The sequence below is a fragment of the Ceratotherium simum genome, chromosome 13, assembly GCF_057802395.1.
Source record: "Ceratotherium simum simum isolate JZ-2026a chromosome 13, ASM5780239v1, whole genome shotgun sequence".
In the NCBI taxonomy this organism is placed as follows: domain Eukaryota; kingdom Metazoa; phylum Chordata; class Mammalia; order Perissodactyla; family Rhinocerotidae; genus Ceratotherium; species Ceratotherium simum.
Window position 1 is genome coordinate 14,634,168 of NC_141912.1, and position 25,182 is coordinate 14,659,349.

General features: G+C 45.0%; 1 protein-coding gene across 9 annotated transcripts in view; it reads left to right on the forward strand.

Moving 5' to 3' along the window:
* The first annotated feature begins 9,631 nt into the window (after positions 1–9,631).
* The window catches only part of JARID2 (jumonji and AT-rich interaction domain containing 2), a 260,738-nt gene continuing 245,187 nt past the window's right edge, over positions 9,632–25,182 (forward strand). For 2 of the 9 annotated variants that reach the window (XM_087438039.1, XM_087438037.1), the window contains exon 1: positions 10,000–10,687. Coding sequence is in view for 4 of the 9 variants with exons in the window: in XM_087438035.1 (XP_087294161.1) it covers positions 10,643–10,687 (45 nt within the window). In the remaining 5 variants the exon portion in view is untranslated. Of the gene's footprint in view, positions 9,720–9,747; positions 9,766–9,999; positions 10,688–12,992; positions 13,012–25,182 lie in introns of those variants that run through there. The other 7 variants (XM_087438038.1, XM_087438040.1, XM_087438035.1 and 4 more) reach the window with 6 other exon arrangements.

Sequence of the window (25,182 nt, forward strand, 5' to 3'; positions counted from 1 at the left end):
CATTATAATTTTTGGTGGGGACACTATTCAGTCCATAACAGCAGCAGGGAAATCTCATTTGTCAGATCAATATATCCAGAGTGGTCTTAAGTTGTAGACTCACTGTATGAAAACGTCTGGGCGTGTTATGTTACCGAAGTAACATGAAATCTTTCATTGCGTCCTCTCTTCTTTGGACATTTCATAAGAGAAGTGCTGGCTGGAAAGCAAAATGGAGATCTTTTAAGTGCCACTTGTCAAGCAGTTTCACTTCCTTAATAATTGCAACTCCTTGGTGGGAGCTGACCTATTTGAAAGAACACTCCAGATGCAGAGAATTATTTGTGAACAAAATGATAATTGGCACAGTGCCAAATTCCATTCATTTATTTAACAAGCATTTATCTGTTATGTGATAAATACTTTGTTAGGTAAGTGCTAGCTACTTTGTAAGTGGGTAAATGGAGAGAGTATAAGGAATGTGATTCTGACCATCTATGTCTGAGACCCGGGAAAGTTTAGGACAGCTGCAGGCATATCGACATGGCTGAGAAATTGCTAAGGATCTGCTCTATAGTAACCTCAGAAAATCCAGCTTCCTTTCACCTGGTTTCTCCTGCCCTCTAGGTTGAGAGAGTCCCTTGGGACCCATTTTGGGAGATATAGATTCTCCCACCAACTGGGATCCCTAGTCTCATCTTCAAAAATATTGACCTAAACAGAGTGCCCAAGACATGAGCTATGACCAACGTTTGTCCTATTTCTTTCTATCCCTCTGTCTATCTATCTATCTATCTATCTATCTATCTATCTATCTATCTCTTTGTAGGTTTCTGATAAGCATGTCTGTTTACATACCATGAATCTATGAACACAGCACTAACTGTGTTCATAGTTAATGCACTGTGTGTATACATAAGAATTTACTGTTGTACCTAAAATTTACAACATTAACCAAGTTGTATAAAATTGGTTATGATCCCAAATTATCAAGATTAGTATTGTTTTTGGGGCCGGCCCTGTGGCTTAGCGGTTAAGTGTGCGTGCTCCGCTACTGGCGGCCCGTGTTTGGATCCCTGACATGCACCATTGCATAGCATGTCCGGCCATGCTGAGGCCAAGTCCCACATACAGCAACTAGAAGGATGTGCAACTATGACATACGACTATCTACTGGGGCTTTGGGGAGAAAAAGGGAAAAAAAGGAGGAGGATTGGCAATAGATGTTAGCTCAGGGCCAGTCTTCCTCAGCAAAAAAAAACGAGGAGCATTGGCATGGATGTTAGCTCAGGGCTGATCTTCCTCACAAAAAAAAAAAAGATTAGTATTGTTTTGTATATAATCATAGAATATTAGATTTGGGAGGGTCTTTAGGGCACAACTAGGTCAGTCCCCTTTGTCACAAATGAAGAATGTAAGGCCTGGGCCAGCCCCAGTGGCCTAGTGGTTAAGTTTGGCGCACTCCACTTCGGTGGCCCGGGTTCATTTCCTGGGCTCGGACCTATAGCACTCATTTGTCAGTGGCCATGCTGTGGTGGCGGCTCACACACAAAAAAAGGAAGATTGGCAGCAGATGTTAGCTCAGGGCGAATCATCTTCCTCAGCAAAAAACAAAACAATGTAAGGCCTATTGAAGTGACTTATCCAAGGTCACAAAAAGCTAAGACTAAACCTCAAGCCTTCAGATTCCCAGTATAATCTTATCATTAAGCCATACTGTATTAAATAACCACACTGATTTTACAGTTTTTCTCTTTGTATCTATATTTGTCTAGAATCATGAATGCCCAAAGTCCTCTAGATACCATACACTGTGTGAAAGACCTCCCTCCCTTATCTTATGCACACGTATATGTGGGTATATAAAGACATTGTCATTTTGTAATAATAAAGGGCAGATTCTGACAGTCTGGGTTCCCTTGCCTTGTCCTGGGTTCCCTGGACTTTAACTAGATTCAGTCCCTCCTCCCCTTTTCCTATCTCAGCTGCTTTTCCCATCTGAGGACTGTTGGGCTTAAGGCAATAGAAACTCTACATTGCTCACTCAGGAGGGCTTCAAGGAACCAGAGAGAGGGGAAAGTGCAGAGTAAGGGGAGCATTGTAAGCAGTCATTGGGTGCTCTTTGGATGAAAGAATCAATCAATAAATGAATGAACAAATAAGAGCTTGAAGGAGAGAAAAGAAAAAAAAGGGAGGGGGCTGACCTTCTGGATCCTTGGCATCTGTGAGTCTTGGGGCTGAGGGATGGGTAGACAGGGGTTGGAGGTAAGGAATGGGGGCCTCTTCTGCAATGTGCTCTGAGGCTCAAGAGCAGAGCAGCTCGTGGCCAGCCCCCAGTTGAGGGGAACCTAGAGGTTCCCTTTTTTTGTGAGGAAGCTCAGTCCTGAGCTAACATCCGATGCCAATCCTCCTCTTTTTTTTTTTTTTTTTTTTTTTTGCTGAGGAAGATCGGCCCTGAGCTTACATCCATGCCCACCTTCCTCCACTTTATATGGGACGCCACCACAGCATGGCTTGACAAGCAGTGTGTCAGTGCACGCCTGGGATCCGAAAGTGCGAACCCCGGGCCACCGAAGCAGAGTGTGCACACTTAACCACTTGCACCAACCAGGCCTGCCCTAGAGGTTCCCTTCTACCTTCAAGTGTCTTCCCACTTCTGTCTTCCTTAACATTCCTTTCACAAGGGAAAACTCGTAGTGCTTTGTGTTCATGTGGTGAGGACAGGGTCTCAGTTTAATTTTACATCTTTACTAAGTGTTCAACAAATGATTTTTTCAAAGAATGTTTGACAATTGAGAGAAAGACAAACATGTGGAAATTAATAATCCACTAAGTTTTAGTCTCAGTGTAACTGCTGATGCCCAAATCTCTTCTGTTTTACTATACGTGTGTATGTGTGTAGGATCAGAAAGGGAGATGGTCCTGGGTTTCTGTAAAGATGTGGATGAATCCGGGGTTTTAGAAACATTAAGTTTTCGGAAAACAATATAAAGTTTGCAGATGTTACATTTTTGCCAGAGAGAGGTTCTGCTTTTGTCTAGCAGTACATGGATTCATAGGAGCTGTGGGCGAAAGTGTCTGATATGGAGATTAACTAGCATCTTGGAGGTCATCGTGCCTGTGAAAACCTTAAACTGCGGAAGCTGGGGTGGATTAGATTGTAGCCCTGGACTGAGCTGGACTGGTCTGGAATCAAACGAATCTCTAGACTTCTGATTGGTGAAAGGGTGCTTTTCTCCCACACTACTCACTTCTGTGACCCTGACAGAAGAACTAACGACTTCTGTGGCGGACTGTGATCGTGATTGCTTTTCTGCTGCTCAGAATGTTTTTCTCCCACCCCTTCTGATAACAACTTCTGCTCTACCCCCATGTCCTTGGGGGGAAAGAAGGGTTTTCTTTGGAGCTATCTTCGCTGACTGCGTGGAGAGGCTGAGAGAAGAAAGGAATGCTGAGAAGAATGGAGAGAGAAAGAGAAGGAAGGAGAGAGGGAAAAGATGATGACATCATTTGTAGCCCTGGAACTAGGACTCTGGATTTCCCAGTTGGGTAAACCATCCCGTCCTCCCTCTTTTTTCCATTAGCCATTTTCATTGGGGCTTCTTTCAGTTGCAACAGAAGGTGTCCTGATGAATACAGTTCCTACCCTCTCTCTCTGCCTACTTAGGAGAGACTTCCAATCTCTCTGGGCCTCAATTTCCTCCTAATGATCCCCTGTGGATTAGTTGATCACTGATAAGACTTTTTTCCCCCCAAACAGAGAGTACAGTATTATCGTAAACAGTAACTTCTATTCTTAGGAACTGCAGGTTTCCCGTCTTGGCTGCCTTACCAGAGTTCCTGAATCAGGGCCAGCTCCCTTTCAATAACACGAGACACAATCTAAGCAGAATCGTTAATGACAGTCCAAAAATTTTAAATAACCCAAAGAACTGGGAACTTTCAGTGACTGGCATAAACAAGGTCCACGGTTAACTGATAGATTTTAAAACATCATTTTATTGTATCTGTTTTGTGCTGTGGCATTTTAGTGAGGCTTGACAAATAAGACTGTAAATTGAGGGACAGGAAGCAGTGAATAACAAAAAGAACTAATGTCTCCTTGACATCACTCACTCTTAAGAGGGCTGTTTAGTTCGGAGTTTACCTCCTAGTGTGTTTTAAAACACTCTTGCAAATCTCAGTCAGCTTGAAATAGCTGTTCTACCTTCTTTCAATAGAAGCCCCCACCTTCTGAGTACACCGACTCCTAGTTATTTATAAACCTGATGTCAGTCAAAGATTATTTTTTACATCCCTCCTCCTTACTCTCTTCCCCCTACATATGAAGACACACCTATATAAAATTAGAAACTTCACATAAAGTATTCAGTCACTTAAGTAAAAATTACTGTTAGTCAGCAATGATTTATGAAGCACACACTCATCATATTGGGTGAAGCATGTCTCTAAGACTGTTCCATGGACACCAGCTTTTTCTTAAAAAAAGGCTTCTGTGGCCAAATAAGTTTGGAAAACCATATGCCTCTTTGGGATTTTAAGTCTTATGGTAAAGTAATCAGGTTATCTTGGTGTAGGTTAGCAATTTCCAAATCTAATTCATCAAAGCATCCTTTTCTTTCCAGCCATATCTAGTAACATTTCATGAAATCATACGTCTTGGATCACATTTTGGAAAACCAGGGAGGTGGCCTGCACAATGGTTGTGGAGTCAGGACCCCTGGGTTTGACTCCTGGCTCTGCCATCCTACTGCTTGTATGACCCTGAGCAAATCACGACATCTTAATATTTCACTTTCACATTGGAAGAGTGAGGACGATAATACCTATCTTAATCTGGGTTGTTTTGTGGATTAAATGATATTTTTATGACTGTGCTTTAAACACTATAAAAAGTTACACAAATGAAAGGTACCGTTAGATATCACAGAGAAATAGAAGGTTACATTAGGAAATTAATAATGTACGAGCATAAAGAAACTTGCCCTAGCAACCCTTACTCAACAATTGCGTATTTAAATCTACTTAGGGGCCAGAACTGAAAGGGGAACCAGGAAGCACAGTACTGCAAAGGTCAAAGTAGGATTAGAGCACGTTGGATCCAGAAATGTCTTTGGTGATAATCGAATTTAACCCTCTCGTTCTATAGATGCTGAAGCTGAGGCCCAGTGGGGTCAAATAAATGGTTTACGGTCACTCAGAAGGTTAATATTAGAAACATCTGATTCCCATCCAGTGATTGGCCTCATAGCCAAAGGCTGCCTCAATATAAGACAAATCACGGCCCCGTGAAATTTTCAATCTAATTAGGAGAGACAGATATACAAATGACATAATCAGAAAACAAGGCAACATGGAATAAAATTTTAAAGCTCAAAAAATGTGGCTGATGGTAACTATGTAAGGTGATGGATATGTTAATTAGCTTGACTGTAGTAGTCATTTCAAAACGAATATGCATATCAAAACATCATGTTGTATACCTTAAATATATACAATTTTTTTTTTTTTAAATGTGGCTGAAGTAACAGGGGCAATGAGAATTGAGAAATGAGGAAGCCAAGCAGCCAGGCTGAATTGGAGATAGGACTGGAACTGGGGCCTTGAAGCATGCACAACACTGTATTGGATTTGGATACTCTAAGAGGAAAAACAGCAGCGTTCCAAGATGGAATTGGAGATGACAGTAACAGACTAAATGGCTGGCAATAGTCTGAATAATCAGGCATCACAGTTTTGGTGAAATATTCAACAGTAAGCATTTACTGGACACTTCCAAAATCTATGAAGTTTCTGAAGCTTTGGGGAGGATATGAGAAGTAGACAACACGGTCTCTGACTTTAGAAAGCTTATTTTTTTATTTGGAGAGAAGAGATGGGAACATGAGAAAAATTGGAGAATGTAAGCAAAAGTAAGTATACAATGCAAAGGGGTGAAATATGTGAAATAAGGAAGGATTTTTGGAGAAGATGAATCTTGAGTTATCCCTTAGGAGAACCATGGATGTGATTGGAGTTTGGAAGCACGTGGAATAACCTGTCATCCCCTGCATTAAGAGGGGAATTTCAATATGCATATACTATAGGACTATGGATTTATTCCTCTGTACTTGATCTTTATTAACTAATTAATTTTTTCTCTGTCATTTTTTATAGTAAATCAAACGGTGGACTAGAATGCTTCATTAATTATGATTGCCCATACAGATTTGAACCCAGAATAGAGAAGGCCTGCTCTTATTTGTGTCTGATGATTTGCTACTTCTTCCTCTTTTACCTCTATCATGTTCCCATTCTTCCTAGAGTGGATAATGGATCTAATTAAAAGAGCATAAAAGGTAAGAATAAGGAATCATTTTAGACTCTACCCTGCTAGTCACCATTCCTTCCAGCTAACCAGTTCCCAAGCCCTACGGACTTTTGACATTCTAAATAACATTCTCAACCTGTTCTCTGCTCTGTATTTCCTCTGCCACTGGATTCAGATTTTAACCATTTCTTACCTCATTTATGCAATAACATTGCAACTGGTTTCTAGGTCTTCCTGCCCCCAGTCTCTCTCTTTTCTTCAATCCTCAATTTCATCTCTCACACAATCAGAATTACTTTTCAAAAATGCAAATCTGCTTTCTACCTCTAGTAAAAATCCTCCTAAGTTTCTTTTTAGACTACAGGCAAAGTCCAAACTCTTTGTCTGGCATACAGAACCTTTCTGGTCCTGGCTCCTGCTTACCTCTCAGTCTCATCTTTGGTCACTGCCAAACAAAAATTGACTCCCATCCATAAGTGTGGTTTTTTTTTTTTTTTGAGGAAGATTGGCCCTGAGCTAACATCCATTTGCCAATTTTCCTCTTTTTTTTTTTTCTCCTCAAAGCCCCCAGTATGTAGTTGTATATCCTAATTGTAGGTCCTGCTAGTTCTTCTAAATGGGACGCCGCCTCAGCGTGGCTTGATGAGCGGTGAGGAGGTCCACACCCAGGATCCGAACCAGCAAACCCGGGGCCGCCAAAGCAGAATGCTCAAACTTAACTGCTGTGCCACCAGACCAGCCCCTCATGATTTTTTTTCATGCTGTAAAGTTGCTCGGCTTATTTCAAACTGCTGAACTCCCTACTCATCCTTCAAAACTTCCTAATTCCTGGTCACTTCAGCTGTGCGTTCCCTTTAGCTCCTTTTCCATATTGCTAATACAGCACTTTTTAGAGGTATCACAATCGATTGTTAAATCTGCCTTTTCTACTGAGCTGTGTGTTTCTTAACAAAGGACTTTCAGACTTTTAGTGCTGGCACATAACGTCCTTTAGAAGAAACGTACCTAGTGAGGTCCACCCCACCCCTGAACTCCAGACTTGAAGGGGTCAAAAGGAGAACTGTGAGGAGTTAAAATCATCAGGAGAGAGAGTGAATTAGACTTACAGAAAACGAAAAAGAGGAGGAAAAAGAAAGGAAAGGTAATATATGGCCTTGCCAAGACGACAGGGAAAGGATGTTCATCAGGAGACAGTTACTTCCACAACAGGAAAGGACTTCAACTGCTAAAAAGGCCAATCTATTTTCCTTTTCAGGGAAAACAACACTAATGTTATTCAAATCTTTTGGAAATGAGCAAATTCCTTCCTTTCCCCTGCCCTCAAGCCTCCACTAGGAGAATGGTCTTTAGTACGCGGCGACCTGGAGCTGGTAGCCCAGCAGGGGAGTTCACAGGCCCGGGACGAGAAGCCCAGCCTCGGGGCTAGCTAAGGGAACCAAGAAGAAACCCACCTTTGTTCTTTAATATTTTACCTGGGCAATGACAGATCTGACATTAAACCTCCAGAAAGCTGGTTAAACCATAACAGTGTGGAGAAGTGGAGACCTCAGAAAGTCTTCTGAAAACACCTCGTTGTAACCTAACCATAAAGTCACTTGGGTGGCCAATCCTGAAAAGTGGAGTCTGTTCTAGGGAGTCCTTCCCAGCCAATGGCACCAGCCAACAAGTTTTGTAATATCAAGGGACAGAAGGTCATTTATTTTTCTGATCGTGAAATGAACATAAGACAAAAGGATTTCATTTTACAAAGCATTCAGATTTTTTAAAAAGGTAAAGTCATAATTAAAAAGCCTTTAGAAAAAGCACTTAATTTCATTTCCTAAAAGCTTCCAATAACGTGTCTGGTTCTTAGCGGGGTTAACGTCTTGGTCATCACTAATTTGTAGATGAGGAAACTGACAAGCTCAGGAAAGCCATCAGTTACCTTTAAGCAAGTGGCTAAGGTGTAATTTGAATACAAGTCTCCTACCCCCAGTTTCTGAGCCCGTTCTCGACCGTGGTTATCCCTTCCAACAGCACTGCAAATAAAATCTAACAATGGTGTTACCGGAGTATTTATACCTTTTAAGGCAAGGAGAATCTTAGAAATAGGGAGGAAAATAAAATGGATAGGGATGAGGATGAGGGGGCACTGACGCCACTTTTCATTTATTCAGAGGCTAGCCTGAGAGGAGGTCATTTAAGACATCACTTCTCCAAAACAAGGAAATTAACAATGCAGAATGGCTACGTGAGACTTGACAAAGTTGTTAATAAGGCGAAGGCCCGAAGAGATACACCCGGCGCTGCTACTTCATTTATATCAGCGATTAGACAACCACAACAGGGGGCAGAGGCAGGTAAGAAGCAGGCTCTCGCGTGGCTACCGCAGCTGATAGTCCTGGCACTCGGCGTTCCAGATGCTTCCTTACAGTTTGCCTGTCTGGGTGGCTCGGTCTCCATATTCCACCCATTTCCACCTCCACGTTTCGGTCTCGCTCATGGGCACCCCAGACACGAAATACGCCAGGAAAAGCAAAGATCGTGCTCATCTCGTTCAGGGCGGTTGTCTTTTGTGGGAGGCAGCCGCCCGAGGTGCCCTTTCTGGCCACCCCCGCGCAGTCCTCGCCCGCCGGGCCGCGTGCCGCGTGCCGCGTCCGGAGGTGGCCTTTCCGCACGGCCCTGCCGGCCGCCCCGCGCGTGCGGCCGCGGGGCGCGGGCAGAGGTGACCTCAGACCACCCCGAGCCCGACCGCGGCGCGCTCCGTGCGAATACGCGAGGCGCTGTCCTGAGGTGACACCGGCTGCGCGGCAGAGGCAGCAGGCGCCGCCGATCAACTAGTTCGCACCGAGGATTCCTCTTGGTGCGTGGCCCAGTTTTCCTTAGGACGGGCTCCAACCCCTCGCTGACACCGCCCCCCGCGCCGCCACGCTCCGAGGCCTTCCCCCGGGAAGCCTCGCGTCCCTCCCCCGCCGCTCGGCTCAGGCCGGCGCGCGCGCGCGCGATTCCTCGATTCCACAGGCGGTTCGCGCCGCGGGTGGGGGCGGGGCGCGCGGGGAGGGGGCCGGCCGCCGCGGAAGGAGGGAGGCCGCGGCTGGGGGGCGGGGGCGGGGGCGGGCCGGCGTGGGGAGTTCCTCGCTCGCGGACCACACGCTCTGCGGGCCAATCCCGAGCCAGCCTCTAGCAGTGTCGCACGCGGGACACGTCCAAGCGTTTGCTGGCAGGGCCGGGGAGGGGGAGGGGGAGAGGAGGAGGGAGGGGAGTTGAGTGACAGGCTTGCGGGGCAGGCTGGGGATTGTAGTTCCCAGCTCCCGTGGCCATAGCCATTTTGTAGTCGGGGGACTACAACTTCCAGAAGATCAAGGGGACCATTCTAAGGTGCCCCGGGAATAGGCGGCCCTCCCCCGGGCCGGGCGTCCTGGGGCACTCGTACCCAGCAGCCCGGCTGCAGGTAGACGCCAGGGCAGTGGCGGGGGCCAGCGTGTGGCGGCTGTGGGGTGAGCGGCAAGCTGGGGAAAGGGGGTGAGGTGGAGCGACCGAGCGTGCCATGCATTGAGCTAGGGAGCCTCTCTCAATTCCACTCCTAGGTTCGGCGTGGGAGCGATGCCTGAGGGCTTGCCTGGGAAGGGTTCGTCGAGGCTTCTCGGGTGTCTAGTCGACGGGGCTGCGGGGATCCTCAGTACTGGGCCAGGGGCGGTCGTCGCCGGGGTAGGCGGGCGCCTGGTGGCTCAGCTGTGGGAGTTTTCGGCTAGCGTCCGGCGGGGAATTACCCGAGGAGCCCTAACTTGTATAAAAGCAGAGTCCATTTAAAGTTGGGCTGGATAGCCTCTCTCTCATTGGTTAGGGGGCTTGGAAAAAAGAGACTCGGCGAGCCCTCGCTGTGGTGCTGCCGCCGCCGCCGCCGCCGCTGGAGTTGACTCTTCTGCTCGCACTGCTGCTGCAGCACAAACGTGACTTCCAACATTTTTTATTTATCTTTCCCTTTTCTTTTCCAAGATGTAACTACAGATCAGACACTAAGGACCTTCACGTTTCGCTGATGTAGTTTTTGGAGGAAAAAGGGGGGGAGTGAAGGGCGTCGGTTTTTTTTGTGTGTGTGTTTCGGGGGAAATTTTCCATTATGAGTGTTTTACTAAAGTGAATTTTTTTTTGTTGTTTGCTTCGTTCGTCTTTGGCTCTTTTTTTTTTCCTTCCCAATTTCGGATTTATTTTAAGGCGAATCGGGCTTTGGGGGAAGAGGAAGAAAAGTCGGATTACAAGATCAACCACCACCAACAACAATAAAAACCACCAGGATATTTTTTTGCAAATTTCTGACGGCTTTAAATTCATGAAGCAATTGTCCCCTTTTGCAATCAGCATTTGGATCTCAGAATGAGCAAGGAAAGACCCAAGAGGAATATCATTCAGAAGAAATACGTAAGTGCTCGTAACAACACATCCTTTGACTTGCAGTTTTAAGCAATGGCTGTGAATGTCAAGTTTATAGATAATTCTGCAGCTGAAGGGTTTTAAACACAGCGTCCGATAAGGCTGTTTCTTTCTTTTCTGAAAGAGGGCTTTTCAGGCAAAGTCGTGTCTGCCTAGTTTGGATGAAAAAACATATTGGTGTAGCGATACCTCAAGTGAATATATTGACCTCGAATGACACAACCATAATCTAGTTTTAGATGAAAGGCAAGGGATTTTGGTGGAGCTTGGGGGGGCTGGGGGCTGCGGTAATGTAACTAAACTGCATTCTCAGGCGGATTTGGCCCCATATTGCACTTTGCATGCAAATGAGCCTGTGTTATTATTATTAATGTTATTTGGAAAATCGTGTAACGCGGGTGTGTTGGAAGCCCTTTAAGTTGCAATCGAGGGTCCGATTATGGCGATCTCATTCCTTGCACTGGCACATCAAATTTAATGTATGTGGCCGTTTTGGCTTATCTGGTTCGCAGCATAAACCAGTTGGGAATCATGTTACAGCGAATGCATTTGTTGGGATTGACTTTAATAATGGGACTGGTTTTGTTTAAAAATTCATGGTTTCCAGTTTTAGGGGAAAAAGACATACAATATAGCTAATGTTTTTAAGTAGATATGTGAATGCATATGTAAGTGACTACAAATTTCTCTCTGTTCACTGGGCTTCTGAAATTGGGTGATTATTCAGAGATTTAAATGGTTTGGAATAGTTAAATTTGTTTTGTGCATAGTACAGCTACGTTTTGATTGGCATGGGGAGTGTTTTTGTTTTGTGTGTGGTGGCTTTTTTTTTAAGTTTGGGGGGAGGGAGGGAAGAGGGGGACCGAGGGATTAACCAAATATGCACTCGAGTGATCCGTGATTAGCTGCGTGCTTTAAATCAGAGAACCTATTTTTTCAAAAAAAGGCCAAATGAACATACATTAGGAAATAATAGAACGTTATAAGAAAGTTTTATTTAACTCGAGTCAACAAATTGGTGTTCATATTTTCCCTTTTTGAGCAATGTGATGTGGGTAATGGGAGATGACCTTCGGGGCATTGGTTTTGTAAAAAATACATTTAATGGAAAAGCTGAATGCCTCTTCTGGAGGGCTGATCCTAATCTAGACACGTAAAGTTCAACTATGAAAGAAATGCAAGGTTAAATAATCGAGCCCAACTTAAAAAGCTGTTCCCTAAAGAATTTAGAATTAAAATACATCCGCATTGCAGAGGACTGGGTAGAATGCAAAGGACGAGTTTAAACTCGGGCTGTAGAAACTGCATGGAGACAATCTTGCCTGGGAGCGTGGACGCCTTCCCGGGGCACGTCCGATTCGGGTGCAGCCACAAAGCAGATGGGCTAGAACTTGGACAAGAACCGCTCTCTCCACTCCTCCCCCCCACCCCACGCCATCCCAGACCTCGCCGAGTTGGAGAGCGGTGTGGGGTGGGATTTTTTGTTGCCGGTCGTCAGCGGATGGTGTCGAGTCCGGGCGTCCGGCCGCAAGCCCGGGGCCGGCGGCGGCCGCGGGAGGCAGAGCACGAGTTACCGCTGGGGGAGCGGAGCCCGTGTTCCCGACGTGCTCGCGCGGGCTGCGGCGGGGAGGGCGCGCGGGGGTCGCGGCGGGCTGGGCCGGGCTGGGCGGGCGCGCGCGCGGCCTGTAGGGGGCGGGCTGCGGGCTCCGGCTCGGCTCGGGCTCCGGGCTCCGGGCTCCGGGCGCCGGCCGGCGGCGGGTGGGTGGGGCGCGGGGCGGCGCGGCCCGCTGGGCCCGGGGAGGGAGCGGCGCGGGGCGGGGGCGTGCCGGGGGGCGGCGCGGCGCACAGCTGCAGCGGGCGCCCCCCACCGCGCGCACAGCCGAGCATGGCGGCGGCGGCCCGGCCGGCTCCCCGCGGCCCTGCCCGCGGCTCTAGTGCGGTCCCGAGAGCAACAGGTTAAGCCGGCGAGACGTCAGCGCGCCCCCTCCCCGCCCCCCGGTTCCTCCCCCGCCTGGCGCCGGCCTCCCCGCCCTCCGCCCCCCGCCGCTCCGGGTTCCCGGACGCTCCCGGCCGCGTTCTGTTGTCATTGTGACGTCACAAAGGGAAGGGCCCGGGTGGAACCTTCTCCTCCTCCTCCGTGACGTCAAAAGTCGGGCGGGAGGTTCCAGAGCGGCGGGGCGGCCGGGGGAGGAGGGAGTGGGGAGGAGGCGGGGGTTGCGGCGGAGCGGGGCTGCCGCGTGGGAGGAGGAAGAAGGGGAGGAGGATGCCATCGGCCTCTGCCTTCCGCCCCGAAACGCTGCGCTTCCCTCCAGGTGAGAGCGGGGAGCCCTTGGTCCCCACAGGAGTGCCCCCGACCCAGTTCTGATTCCATTTAGTGGATGGAGGGGAGCAGGAGGAGACGCCTTCTTTCTGCAGAAATGATTTCTGTGTTTCCAGGTCTGCTGATGGGGTGGCGTTACCACTGTGGTAGTTGTGTTTGCTCACCAACGCTTTGGAAAAGCCAGGAAACTTCATTCAGGGAAAGCCTTGCTCTGTAGGAGCACCATGTTGTAGATTTGGCCACCTTGTCACTTTAAGTCGTGTTTGGGGTGTCTTTGCAGAATGTGGCCGGATGCCTTTCTGGGTGATGCTGCACAGTAGAAACTGTTGCTCTTTCTGAAAGCCTTGCAATACCACGGAGGCGAGTGGCGCTCCTTCGCTGTGCCAGCTCTGTATGCCTATTGAGTATCTTCGGGAGCCAGACGAGGGAAGACTTGTCATTAATAGGAGAGCACTGAAGTCTGAAGGTGTTCTGGGCTTAGTTGTTCTGAACAAGAGGCTCGCAGTCTCAGTCTATTTACTCTTCTGTAAAATGGAAAAAGTAATACCTGCCTTTGTTACTTCACTTTATGTGAGACAATTATGTGTGTGAGATAACCTGCGTGAAAGATGTAAAACCGTATGCTCTTTCTGTGTAAGGGGTGGCGTTATTACTTGAGCTGGTGGAAGGCAGCACATTTCCTACAATTGGTCTCAAAAGCCTTAGATGCCTGCCGCGTTGCTATTTAGCTTATTGGCTTAGCAAAGCAAGTTTGGGGCTGCGATTGTGGATGGCAGGCTTTGGGAGACATGATTGTTGTATTTCATATTAAATGACATCCTGGAGAAACTCATAAATTGCAACGTAATCCTGTCTTAATTGTGCTGGGTACGACTCCCATTACAATACCTTAAATAACTGAAAACATTTGCCTTTCAAAGCCCCAATCCACTTGGACAATAAAAACAGTTGCATGTGTTGCTCTAGGGGTATTTTCTGCCATTTCCATCACTGCACTGGTTGGTTATTCCTAGGGAGAATCACAGAGATGATACCCAGGCTTCCAAACCATTTGATCTTTGATGCTTTATAGCAGGTAGGAGTTTGAAGTAAAAATATCTGCCACATGAACGTATGGTTCATGCAGTTAGTACGAAAACAACCAGTTTGACTTCTAGGACAGCTCAGGCAGAATTCGTACCACTAGGGTATAAGTGTTAAGTATCAATTTTATGATTTAAAACTGCAGTGTGATTTTAAAAACTGGGCAAATTTTGTTACAAGATTGAAAAGCAGGATTTAAAAAACTATAATTAGAATTACAAAAAATTGTAAAGAAAAAAGTAGAACTACACCAAAATATAGTGGTAGGATTTGAGTCCGCCCCCTCCCCACCGCGTTTTACACCCAATTGTTATTTTACAGTTTTGGGGGGAAAAAACTTGCACACGTTATTTAATTTTCCTTTCCTGGACTGGTCACATGGCTTTCTTTCTGCCTGTCTCTTGTAGTGGAAAACCTTTCTCATTGTCATGTAAGTCTAGGGCAGAGGCAATTGAGCAGCTAACACCGCATGGAGAGATTATGGAAGAAATACTGTCAAGTTACGAACCCAAAGTGTATCGCTGAAATTTAAAAAGAAAAGTAAGTGATGTCCAAAAATAATCCAATTTGAGTTACTATTACCTGGGTTATTATTACTTTACTGTGGACAAGTATCTGACTTGTGTTTTCCCCATAGCCATTGGCTCAAATAGCCAACTAGAATTATTTAGTACTTAGATGGTATAATGGCTGTTGCTTCTCTCATAGTAGGTTAAACCAGTTTCTGTTGCTGGGCTGAAGGCTATTGACCCACTTCCAAGTGCCTTGGAAATAACTCCAGTGTTAATCTTAATATATACCCTGCTCCAAAGGTTATTTAAACTTTCTTCCTTCGGAAAAAGAAAACCTTTTGGAGTATATAACTGGTGTCTGTTACATTCAAAATAGAAATGCTTCTTTTCCTCCTTTCAAAGACGACATGGGAAAGGCATAGTAAGCTTAGTACATTAAAAACACTTGGTAAAGGCTAAGCTGGAGTGTTTTTAAGATTTGCCCTTGATCATGATGGTCTGAGGATGCAGACTCCTGATGTTTTTACCCAAATGGTTAAAAAGTTTTGCAGCCTAAGAAATGTAGTTTTTGGAATTCTAGTTGCACCGTTCTAATGCTCCCAATGTTACTGGTCCATGTCTAGGTCTCCCCAGTAACAGCTCTCCTAACCACCTTTTACCTACCCAGCCTACTTGCCCTGTTGGCTGCAGAACTTCTGGCTGTGATACCCCAATACGAAGCTTCTGGCCAGTGGGCAGCTCTGGGGTATGTGTGCCTCTGTCCCCTTTGGCTCCCACTCATAGAAGCCTTGCCAAGTGTCAGTTGTTTTGTTTCCAAATGTCGTTATTCCAGTTAGACTTACTATTGCAATTATAGTTTAAATATTACGTAAACCTTTGAACGAGTGTGAAAAGAGAGTTGGTTTCTATGAAAACTTTAAGTTGAATGTTTTGGGAATATGCGATAAAAGTGAATTAAGGCCGTTAAGTTAGATGTGGACCCGATGTTTAAAAGACTTGGGGAAAATCTGTGTAAGGATCTGGACACACGTTGCTTTGCAATTGATTCCCTTTTAAGAACCAAACTTCTTTTTTGCCCAAATGCCCTTCCCAACAAACAAACAAAAAAGCATAACTTGGAACACCGGAACTCGCAAAAAATCCAGCTGAAGCTGAAAGTACGGTCGTGTGTTTCAGTTAAAATGTTACTATATGTGTCTGTATGTGTATAAATATATATATAAATATATATGTTTTTTAAGGTTTCTTGCCTCAAACTTTGCTTCTGGTCCCTATCAACTCTGATAAGAGTGCTTTCGTTGTATTTAGCCTTAATCCCCAAATATTAAACCAGACTTCCTTAGTTTGTGCCACATAGCCTAGGTAAAATGTGGATCAGTTTAGAGTGGTCCTACTGAGGTAATTTGTGTTACTTCTAGAGTTAAAAACAATTGAGTCATTCACTGGATGGGAGGGGGCAGAAAGATTAGTGATTTTACACCTAATTTATATGGAGTTCAGAAGCTTGTATCTTGTACTCCAGCAACTTTATTTTGTCTTACTTCGGAGACACTGCTTAAGGTCTGTTTCATTTCAAATCCTTAAGCCTACTTCTTAATGGAAATGAGACAATTGAATCTCAGTTTGAATCAATTATCTTTTGTTTCTCTCCATCTCCCAGGTAACTAACTGTTTTCTCTTCATTCTTCTGACATCTCCCGCCCGCCCCCCTAATCCTCAGTTGCTTTTCCGGGCCCTGTCTTCGTTTTTCTGGTTTTTTGGGGGATACATACTTGCCTCATCATGACAGGCGTCTTTCATTCCAGGAGTGGGGACTCGGATGACTTCTACAGCTGTGATACAGTATTGCTGTTTGTCTACTCTTTTGTAGACAATTTGAGCCAGAGAGATTTTTCTTATCCTTTTCGGTTTTAATCTTTCTTGGGACTTCGGTCAACCCTAGAGCCTTCTGGCAGCCTCACTTTTTAGTAAGGGGTTTTTGTTTCCCTTCTGATTGAGAATACAATCATTAAAAGTAGAGCTGAGGGCTGGCCCCGTGACTTAGCGGTTAAGTGCTCGCGCTCTGCTACTGGCGGCCCGGGTTTGGATCCTGGGCGCCTACCAACGCACTGCTTCTCCGGCCATGCTGAGGCCGCGTCCCACACACAGCAACTAGAAGGATGTGCAGCTGTGACATACAACTATCTACTGGAGCTTTGGGGGGAAAAAAAAAAGGAGGAGGATTGGCAATAGATGTTAGCTCAGAGCTGGTCTTCCTCAGCAGAAAGAGGAGGATTAAGCATGGATGTTAGCTCAGGGCTGATCTTCCTAAAAAATAAAAAGTAGAGCTGAACCTCGTGGGAAGTGGCGGTGCTGGCTGGAGATCCTTTTGCTCCGGGTTGAGGAATCCTGCCTGTTTCCAGGACTTCCTTTTCCTGTCACTGCTTGCAAGTGGCTTTTCTTTCTTGTTCTCTTAGGCAGGATGTTTGGGATGGGAAAGGGCCCATGTTTTACAGTTGTAGATCTTGTCCCAGAGGGCGAAGTCAGGTCACACCTGAGTGAGCAGCAGGACTACAACCCTGGGCCCTTGGGTCTCTGGGTTTCTTTCCCCTTCCAGCAGAGTTTGTCTTGCTACTGATTTCACTACTCTTGTAAAATGCTGCCCTCTCTCCTGGGGCTCTCTGCCGTTTGAAGAAATGTGCCAGAATAGCTTGGAAAACACTCGATGGCCATACAACACCCACCACTCCTGAAAGCATCGCAAAGAGAAGAGCCAGTCAATTCTGAAATAACCGCCCACATTTACTGTTTCCATAGTGAGTTCACACGAGAAAAAGAGGCTGTTGAGTCCATTTTACAGAAGAAAAAACCGAGGTGAATAGACCCTGGCCAGAGTTCAAGGCTGTAACTCCTCTCCACTTAGTGCAGATGAAACAGAGGTAAAATGAGTGACCCCGTGGCTTGGCGGTTAAGTGCGTGCGCTCTGCCACTGGCGGCCCTGGTTTGGATCCTGGGCGCGCTCCAATGCACTGCTTCTCCGGCCATGCTGAGGCCGAGTCCCACATACAGCAGCTAGAATGATGTGCAGCTATGACATACAACTATCTACTGGGGCTTTGGGGGAAAAAAATAAATAAATAAAATAAACAAAAAAATGATCAGTGTAGCCCCAAAAAGTGGAAAAAAGGCCATGATAGGGGCTCTTGGCAGCCTTTGGAGAGGTTTTTTGCTTGAGAAAGTTGGGGAAGTTAAGGCAGTTCGTCAGCCTCCAGGAACAGAAGGAGTGTATCTCAAGAGCTTGTTTGTGTTTGTTGTTTTTTTAAACACCAGTTGGTGGAGCTACCCCCTCATCCCCAGCTGGCTGTTTCCTTGAGTCCTCACTGGAAAAAGAGCCGAGATGCCAGTACCCCAGGGACTGGCCAGTTTGCTCTGTCTAGTTTTATAAGTGCCCCACCCCGGTTTACATGAGGGCCCTCTCGGGCTACATTAGCTCAGCTGGCTTCCAAGAGCCCGTTTGGTTTCACAGGGGCTGTGACAAAGCGTCTTCGCTACTTTCTCTTGCACTTGTGTTGTTGCTCCTGACTTTGCTGCTAAGGGGCCCGTGGGGTGCTGGGGGAAATCATTTGCCCTCAGATCCTCGCCAGGATCTGCGCCATCCGGTAAACAAAGGCTGCCCAGATATGTTAACGAGGCAGCATGAGTAATGGGAACATTATTCATAATTACTCACATATTTGTAGGATGTATGAAGGTGTTAGGGGAACCCTACTGGTAGAAGTTCTTGAGAGCTGTTCTTGCGAGCTGGTGCTGCCTAAAAGGCCTAAATTGGATTTTAAGTTCTAATTTTGTAAGTCTGTCAAGCTCCACCACCCATGAAGCGGAAGGCCAGTGAGCACTGAAATATTATCAACGGCGGTGTTTAGTTACCATGAATCCTAGAAGGTTCACAAGAGACATAGCCCCGGTTTTGCCCCTCCATAGTTCTAGTACAGCTCTTCCCTCACGCGCATATTTTTTCCAATACAACCAGAAATTCTTTTCTAGCAATGTTTTTTGGGGTCAGGCGTGAGGGGGGGGTCGTGTGTGTCTGTTTTCCATCAGGAGACCCTCTCGTTTACTGTGACAGCAGCCCAGGTATCTAGTGACTGAATCATCCAGGAGAATGTGGGAGACCTTTTGGCGCCTTGTTTTATTACTCTCTTTGTAAACCTGGGTGGTTCTTTCTCCATTATTGCTTAACCACAATTTTGGTTAGGACTTGATCCGCAATGGTTGAGTGTGTTATCTCTTGGTTCTCATTTCTGCCAGCTGTTAAAGTGTTTGGTGCCTGTGGGGGCAGAAGCAGGTGCCAGGAGGAAATGAGAAGGGATTAGGACTGAGCATGTGTTTCTTGCATTTATTCCTTCCATAGGTTTGCAGAAAGGGAACTGAATGAATGCTTATTCTGTTAAGCAGCAGTTGGATATAGACATCATTAAGACTTGGAGAGTTTTGTGCTTTGTGTATATGCCTTATTACTAGTACATGGGCTTCAGTAATGAGATGCCTCAGATTTGGACAGGCTTGTTTTGAATGTATAGGGTACCTCTGTAGTAACGGACAAGATTGGGAATATGAGCTGAATTCACGGTTGGGCTGTGTAACCCTGGGCAAGCCATGTAACCTCGCTGAGCTGCTCCCTCATCTGTTCATGCACTTCACAGGCTTGTTGCTGGGAGAGCCAGCGAAGTTTTTGATGTGAAAGCACTTTGTAAACTGCATACTACTGCACAAATGCTCAAGGTATTATTACACAGTTGGAAATCACCAACCTGGAGACGTCAGACCTGCCAGCAGCCTTCCTAGCTGACTCAGAAATAAATGAATCAAATGAATTCTATGCCTTGCCTCTTAATAAACTGAATAGTAACAGATATTCTAAAGTCCATTTTGGGATCTAAAACAGGGCTTTAAAGATTAGAAGGTGGTGTAATTGCTTCCCACCTCCACCCTCCGTTGGTTGCTGAATCTCCTCTGTCTTATCCAACACGTGACTACCAAACACGTCAGGGTGGGGAATGAGAAAGAGGGACAGATTGAGAATTAAGATCAGAGTGGCACTGAATCTGTGCACAAAGGTGTTTCATCAAAGATGTTTAAGCAAGGTGTTGGAGCAATAATCCTTGAAATTGAAAATCTGATCATGATCCTTCAGTGGCTCCCTCTGGTTTTCAGGATCAAGTCTAAACCAAGTTTGTCCTCAGCACAGCGTAAAAAACCTTTCTTGCTCTGACCTGGGCCTCTCCTGCCACCCATTCCACTTCAGCTGCGCCCAGCCTCTTAGCACATCCTCGTTCCTCTACTTGCTCTATGAACAGATTGTCTGAGGAGCCCACCTAGCCTGTCTGGCCTTACTGGACAGCCTGCCACCCCCTTCCCCAGTCAGGCAGAGCCAAGCCCCTTCTCTCTGTTGACCTGACTCCTCACACCTACCTGTAGGAGCTGGAATTATTGTTTACATGTCTCTTAACCTGGTAACCACACGAGTAGTGGCTGAATTTTATAAGTTATCACACAGTTGAAGAATATTTGAGTTGAATCTTCTGGAGTATTTCAAATACTACCTAGTAGTGAGAGAGAATTGGTGTGAATCTAGTGGAAAAAATGAACTTAACTAATCAGAATTTTATAGCTGAGAGAACCTGAGGTGTCTAGTACTGTTGGGCGATTTGCTTGAGGTCGCACATTTTTTCAGTGACCCACTGGGGCTTGAACTCCAGCCACTGCTGCAGTGGAAGGCCATCTGTGTTCCTGCCTTTGGACAGGTCTTTTGGACATGCTTCCTAGTTCCAGGTGGATTCTCAGTTATCCAGTAACTGCAGGAATCAATTCATTTTCATGGAAAAATAAAATCCGCATGTAATCCCCATACTTAATTAGGCCAATAACGTTTTTCCCCTTTTGACAATGACTTTTTTGCTTTATAAGAAATCATTCAAATCAGACAACTACACAAAGATAAAAAGCATTGCAATTGCACTTGTAGATATCTAATTTTACATATGTGGGCTCAAACTCTTAAGTGCTTTTCTCTTGCTTGCTTTTTGCATTTGTATCTTATCTCAGTTATCAAAGTACAGTTCCACATCATTATCTTTGATGGCTGCAAGCACTCTGTTGAGCTGTACTGCAGTTTACTTGGCCTGTCTGTCCTTGGTGGCCTTTTCACGGTTTTGGGGCTGTGGACAAAATATGATGTTTCTTGTACTTACCCCCAGATTCCTCAGAGTGGAATTACTGACTCAGAAGTGCCCATGTTTATGTTTCAATCCCTCCCACCACGTTGCTTTCTTGGAGAAAGGCTATACTAATTTATGGTCCCACAGGTAGTGCGTGTGAGGCTGGTGGGTTTGTTTGTTTGTTGGCTTTTAAAAACGAATACAGGCACTTGTAGCAAGTAGTAAAGATGTCAGTTGAGTTTTTTGTAAGTTTCTGTTTTCTTTTCTTTCCTTGTCCTCTCCCAGGGCATTAGAACTAAATGAGATAAGATATGTGAAAGCAACTAACAAAATTGCTTGAAGAACACAATGTGTTATTAGTCAGAATGACTGTAGTAGTGAAGGGAAGAAGAGAGTATGTATAATTGTACAATTACATATTTTATATTTATGAAATGCTTTTTTGTGACGACAGGACATACCTTAATATGACCCAGAATCGCATTATTTTCACAAATGATTTCAGCCTTGTGAGGTGGGCTTCGAATGGTTACAAAGGTCCAGTTGGGCTTCGAATGGTTACAAAGGTCCCGTTGGGCTCTGGCTTGGAAGACCATTCAGTTAAATACAGCTGATAGGTTGTGGTTGCTCACCATGCTCTGGCACTGTGTTAGGTGTTAGGAAATAGGATATTGTCCTTGTCCTCAGAGAATTTTTATAGCGTAGTTGACAACAGGGATGCAAAATACTGTGGGAAGAGATTGAGTGACCTTGTATAAATCACTTCAGCTGTCTAAGTCTCAGTTTCTTCATCTATAAAATGGGGAGACTTATACTTTCGTTATTGGTTTCTCAAGGTCATTGGGAGGAGACAGAATCAAATGTTAACATATGAAGTGCTTTGTAAATTGCAGCTACCTAGACTGTATAAGTCCCACAGGTCTTTGGCTATAATTCTGCAGCCTCAAGGTTGAAAAAGGAACATAGTGTTGCTAGGTCATCTTGGCTGATTCCAGCATATCCGGGTTGTCTGAGGAAGAGGTTAGAAATGAAAGTAATAGATGCTCAGCACTAAGGTTTGCTTTTTGTTCCTAACTTAAGGAAAAATGCCATGTGATCTTTACACCAGACACTTTTGATTGTTCAGGTGATGAATTTTTATCTTTTTTTCCCCTGGTGGTATGTCAGGATGAGGTGGTGTCACACTGCTGCTAAGAATAAGCATTACTTTTTGATGTTTAAGAGAGTATTTTTGGGTAAACTTCTTTTCAATTAAACTTTTTAATTCTCCAGTCAAGATGTCTCTTTAGAAATGAGGTAAAACTGAACGCTTATTGGTTTTACCCAAGTTGCCCCCTTTTCCATTCTCATGCCACCCAGAGCACTAAACCTCCGAGTGTTCTATTTTCAGCTTGAAATAATGGCTTGATATTGGAGGATGAAAGAGCCAGTGTGAATGGAAGGCATTTCCTGAGGAGCCATGGTCTGGAGTCCCAGCTAGACTGGTAGCCCATGGTTTCCACCTGCCTTGAAGGGCCTTGTTGTGTTATCTTGCTGGAACTGTGTCTGCCCCCACACCACAAAACTTGGTCCTCCACACATGCCGTGTGACTCCTTTCAAACTGATGATTCTGCGTGGCAAAGGCCACTGCCTTTGATAGATAGCAAATGAATGGAGGACTTGCTTTCTTAATAGTTTGAAAATCGTGAAATGTTGGGTGGGGCTCTATAAAGAGTTCATTCGTGTGCATTTAGGAAAGGGCTGGAGTGGTTTGATAAGGGATGAGTCTTATTAATCAGCCTAATTATTTGAGTGTAGTTTTTTTTTTTTTTAATAACTTTATTTATTTATTTTCCCCCAAAGCCCCAGTAGATAGTTGTATGTCATAGCTGCACTTCCTTCTAGTTGCTGTATGTAGGATGCGGCTTCAGCATGGCCGGAGAAGCAGTGCGTCGGTGCGCACCCGGGATCCCAACCTGGGCCGCCAGCAGCGGAGCGTGTGCACTTAACTGCTAAGCCACGGGGCCGGCCCTGAGTGTAGTTTTTTTTAACATTCAGTTCCACTCATTCTGCAGCCTTTTTGCTGGGACTTGTAGTTGGTTGTAGTTTTTGGAGGGGGGTTTGTTTTATATATTTACCTTCCTATACCACTCCTCATTCCAAAAAGGATTTAAGGCCATAATGAGCAGTCATCCTGGGAGCAAGTAATTTTTGCTTTGATCTGACTAAAGTTCACTTTCTAAATCCAAAAAGTGACAACCAGATTAAAATATGGGCAGTGAGCAGTTGTCCTTCTCAACCCAGCCATGTTTGGGCTGAGTAGCTTTTTGTTTTAGCTTTGAAAACTTGACCTAAAACTTTAATTAAGGTGAGATTTGTTAAGTAATATTGGTATTGACACCCTGACAGAATTTTTAATCTGGAAAAATTTTAAAGATACATGAAAGTAATCCCCACTGGTGATTACGTCTTTGAGTGGCAGGATAAGATTTCTATGTAAATGTCAATGCAGTTTATCACTTTTTCCACAGTGCTGGGGACCAGGGAGGGTCTGGATTTAATAATGACCTTCTTGGGGGGGAGTGATGGTAGATTGTTACTGCATGATTCAACGTTCTGTGTCTTTAAAAATGTTTTCTAATGCTCATTCTGTATCGTAATCCTCAAAACTACTGTTAGGATTCCAAACCATTGTGGTTTAAACTTAGCTGGAATCTGAAAGGTGGCTTACGGAATGAAAGGAAACCTTCTTAAATAAAGAACACATTTGGCTTGTCTGATTGTCCCATAGTCTGGGCTTCGGGCATATCTGAGCCAGAGGCCAAGTCTCCTGGTTGAAGAGGTCGGGGAATACTTGTTTCATTCTACTGGGCTAGTTTTCCCCCAGCTCAATATAAACACCATCAATTAGTCCTGCAGAAACTCCTGCTACAAATATAGACTTGCAAAGCTTCATGTTATACCAAGTTCTTGTCTGGATGAGAAGCACACTCTGTTGTACTTGTGATAAATCAGAACTCTAATGATGCTATTAAAATGGGTTTTCTTTTGGCCCTGGTAGGCTAGAAAGCTTTGGGAGGTGGGGCGGCTGGGTGTGATTTAGAAATATCTGAAGTTAAAAGTGGTGTTTTTTTTCCTCTTCCTTCTTATTCTCCTCCCTGCTCTAATTAAGTGATGCGATCGCTACCCCAACACTGACATAGCCCCAAATGAAACACATTTTCTACTCAACTAGCCTTTGTTCCCTTCCTGCTTCCATGAGACTTGCTGAAGTTGTCATGTTATTTCTTTCCAGAATTTATTGGAGCAGTAGGGAAAGCCACTTGGGAGTATAAGTAATGATGATTATAGAGAACAGTCAGTTTACCAAGGAAGGCCATTATCTTTGACTTGCCAAAGCTTTTACAGCCGAACATTGTTTGCTTCCATTTGCTTAACACAAATGGAGACCCTACTGGTACCTGTTGTAAGAGGAGTCGTTTTACTCTATTTGTGCATGGAGGTCATCTCCATGAAGAACAGAACACCTTGCCCAGGCATAACTGCTTGTTTCTCTGGACGGACATTATATACGATCCGGGGAAGGCCTTAGGTGGTGGTTCATGTTTTTTTTTTTCTACCACCAACAGCAAATAGTCTTCCCTGCTGAGTGTTAAAAGATTTCTGAAGCTGATAAGTAATATCTAATTTACTTTTGGAGTCCCCTCCTTCTCTCTAACTGCTTCCTACCTGCCCAATTTATGAATTCAAAGATGGTTTTAAAACTAATTTAAGGGACTTGTCTGAGTAGCACTGACATGGAGTAAATACATTTTAATAGTAGATTCTCCTGCTCTTCATTAAAGCCCACAGTAGAGCTGCAGGGGAATAGGAAGCCTAAAGTTGCAGTTTTTATTTATTTGGAGATTGAAGTTACCCTTCCTTGCCCTTTGCAGTCTAACTACATTGTGTGTGCGCGCGTATTCTTGGCATACATTGCTGTTCTTTGCCGCTGTATCTTTAGCAAAGTGTCAGCCCTTTTTAGCCTTTCTTTTTTTAAAACTCTCTTATATTCTCAACTTATTCCAGTTCTTCTGGCAGTTCTTCAACTATTTCTCTTTGGCGTTTCAGTGGTAGTTCAAGACGAAAGGCATCTTAGGCATCTCAGTCTTTCCCTGAGTGATTTTGGACGCAAATGTGATTTTTTTTTTCCCCTTAACAATTCAGTGGTTTTTAGTATATTCAGAGCTGTGCAGCTATCACCACAGTCAATTTTAGAAAAGAAACTTCATACTCATTGGCAGTCACTCCCCATTTCATCCCAGTTCCCCCAGTCTCTGCAACCACTAATTTACTTTGTCTCTATGGATTTGCCTGTTCTCATTTTATATAAATGGAATCATACAATATGT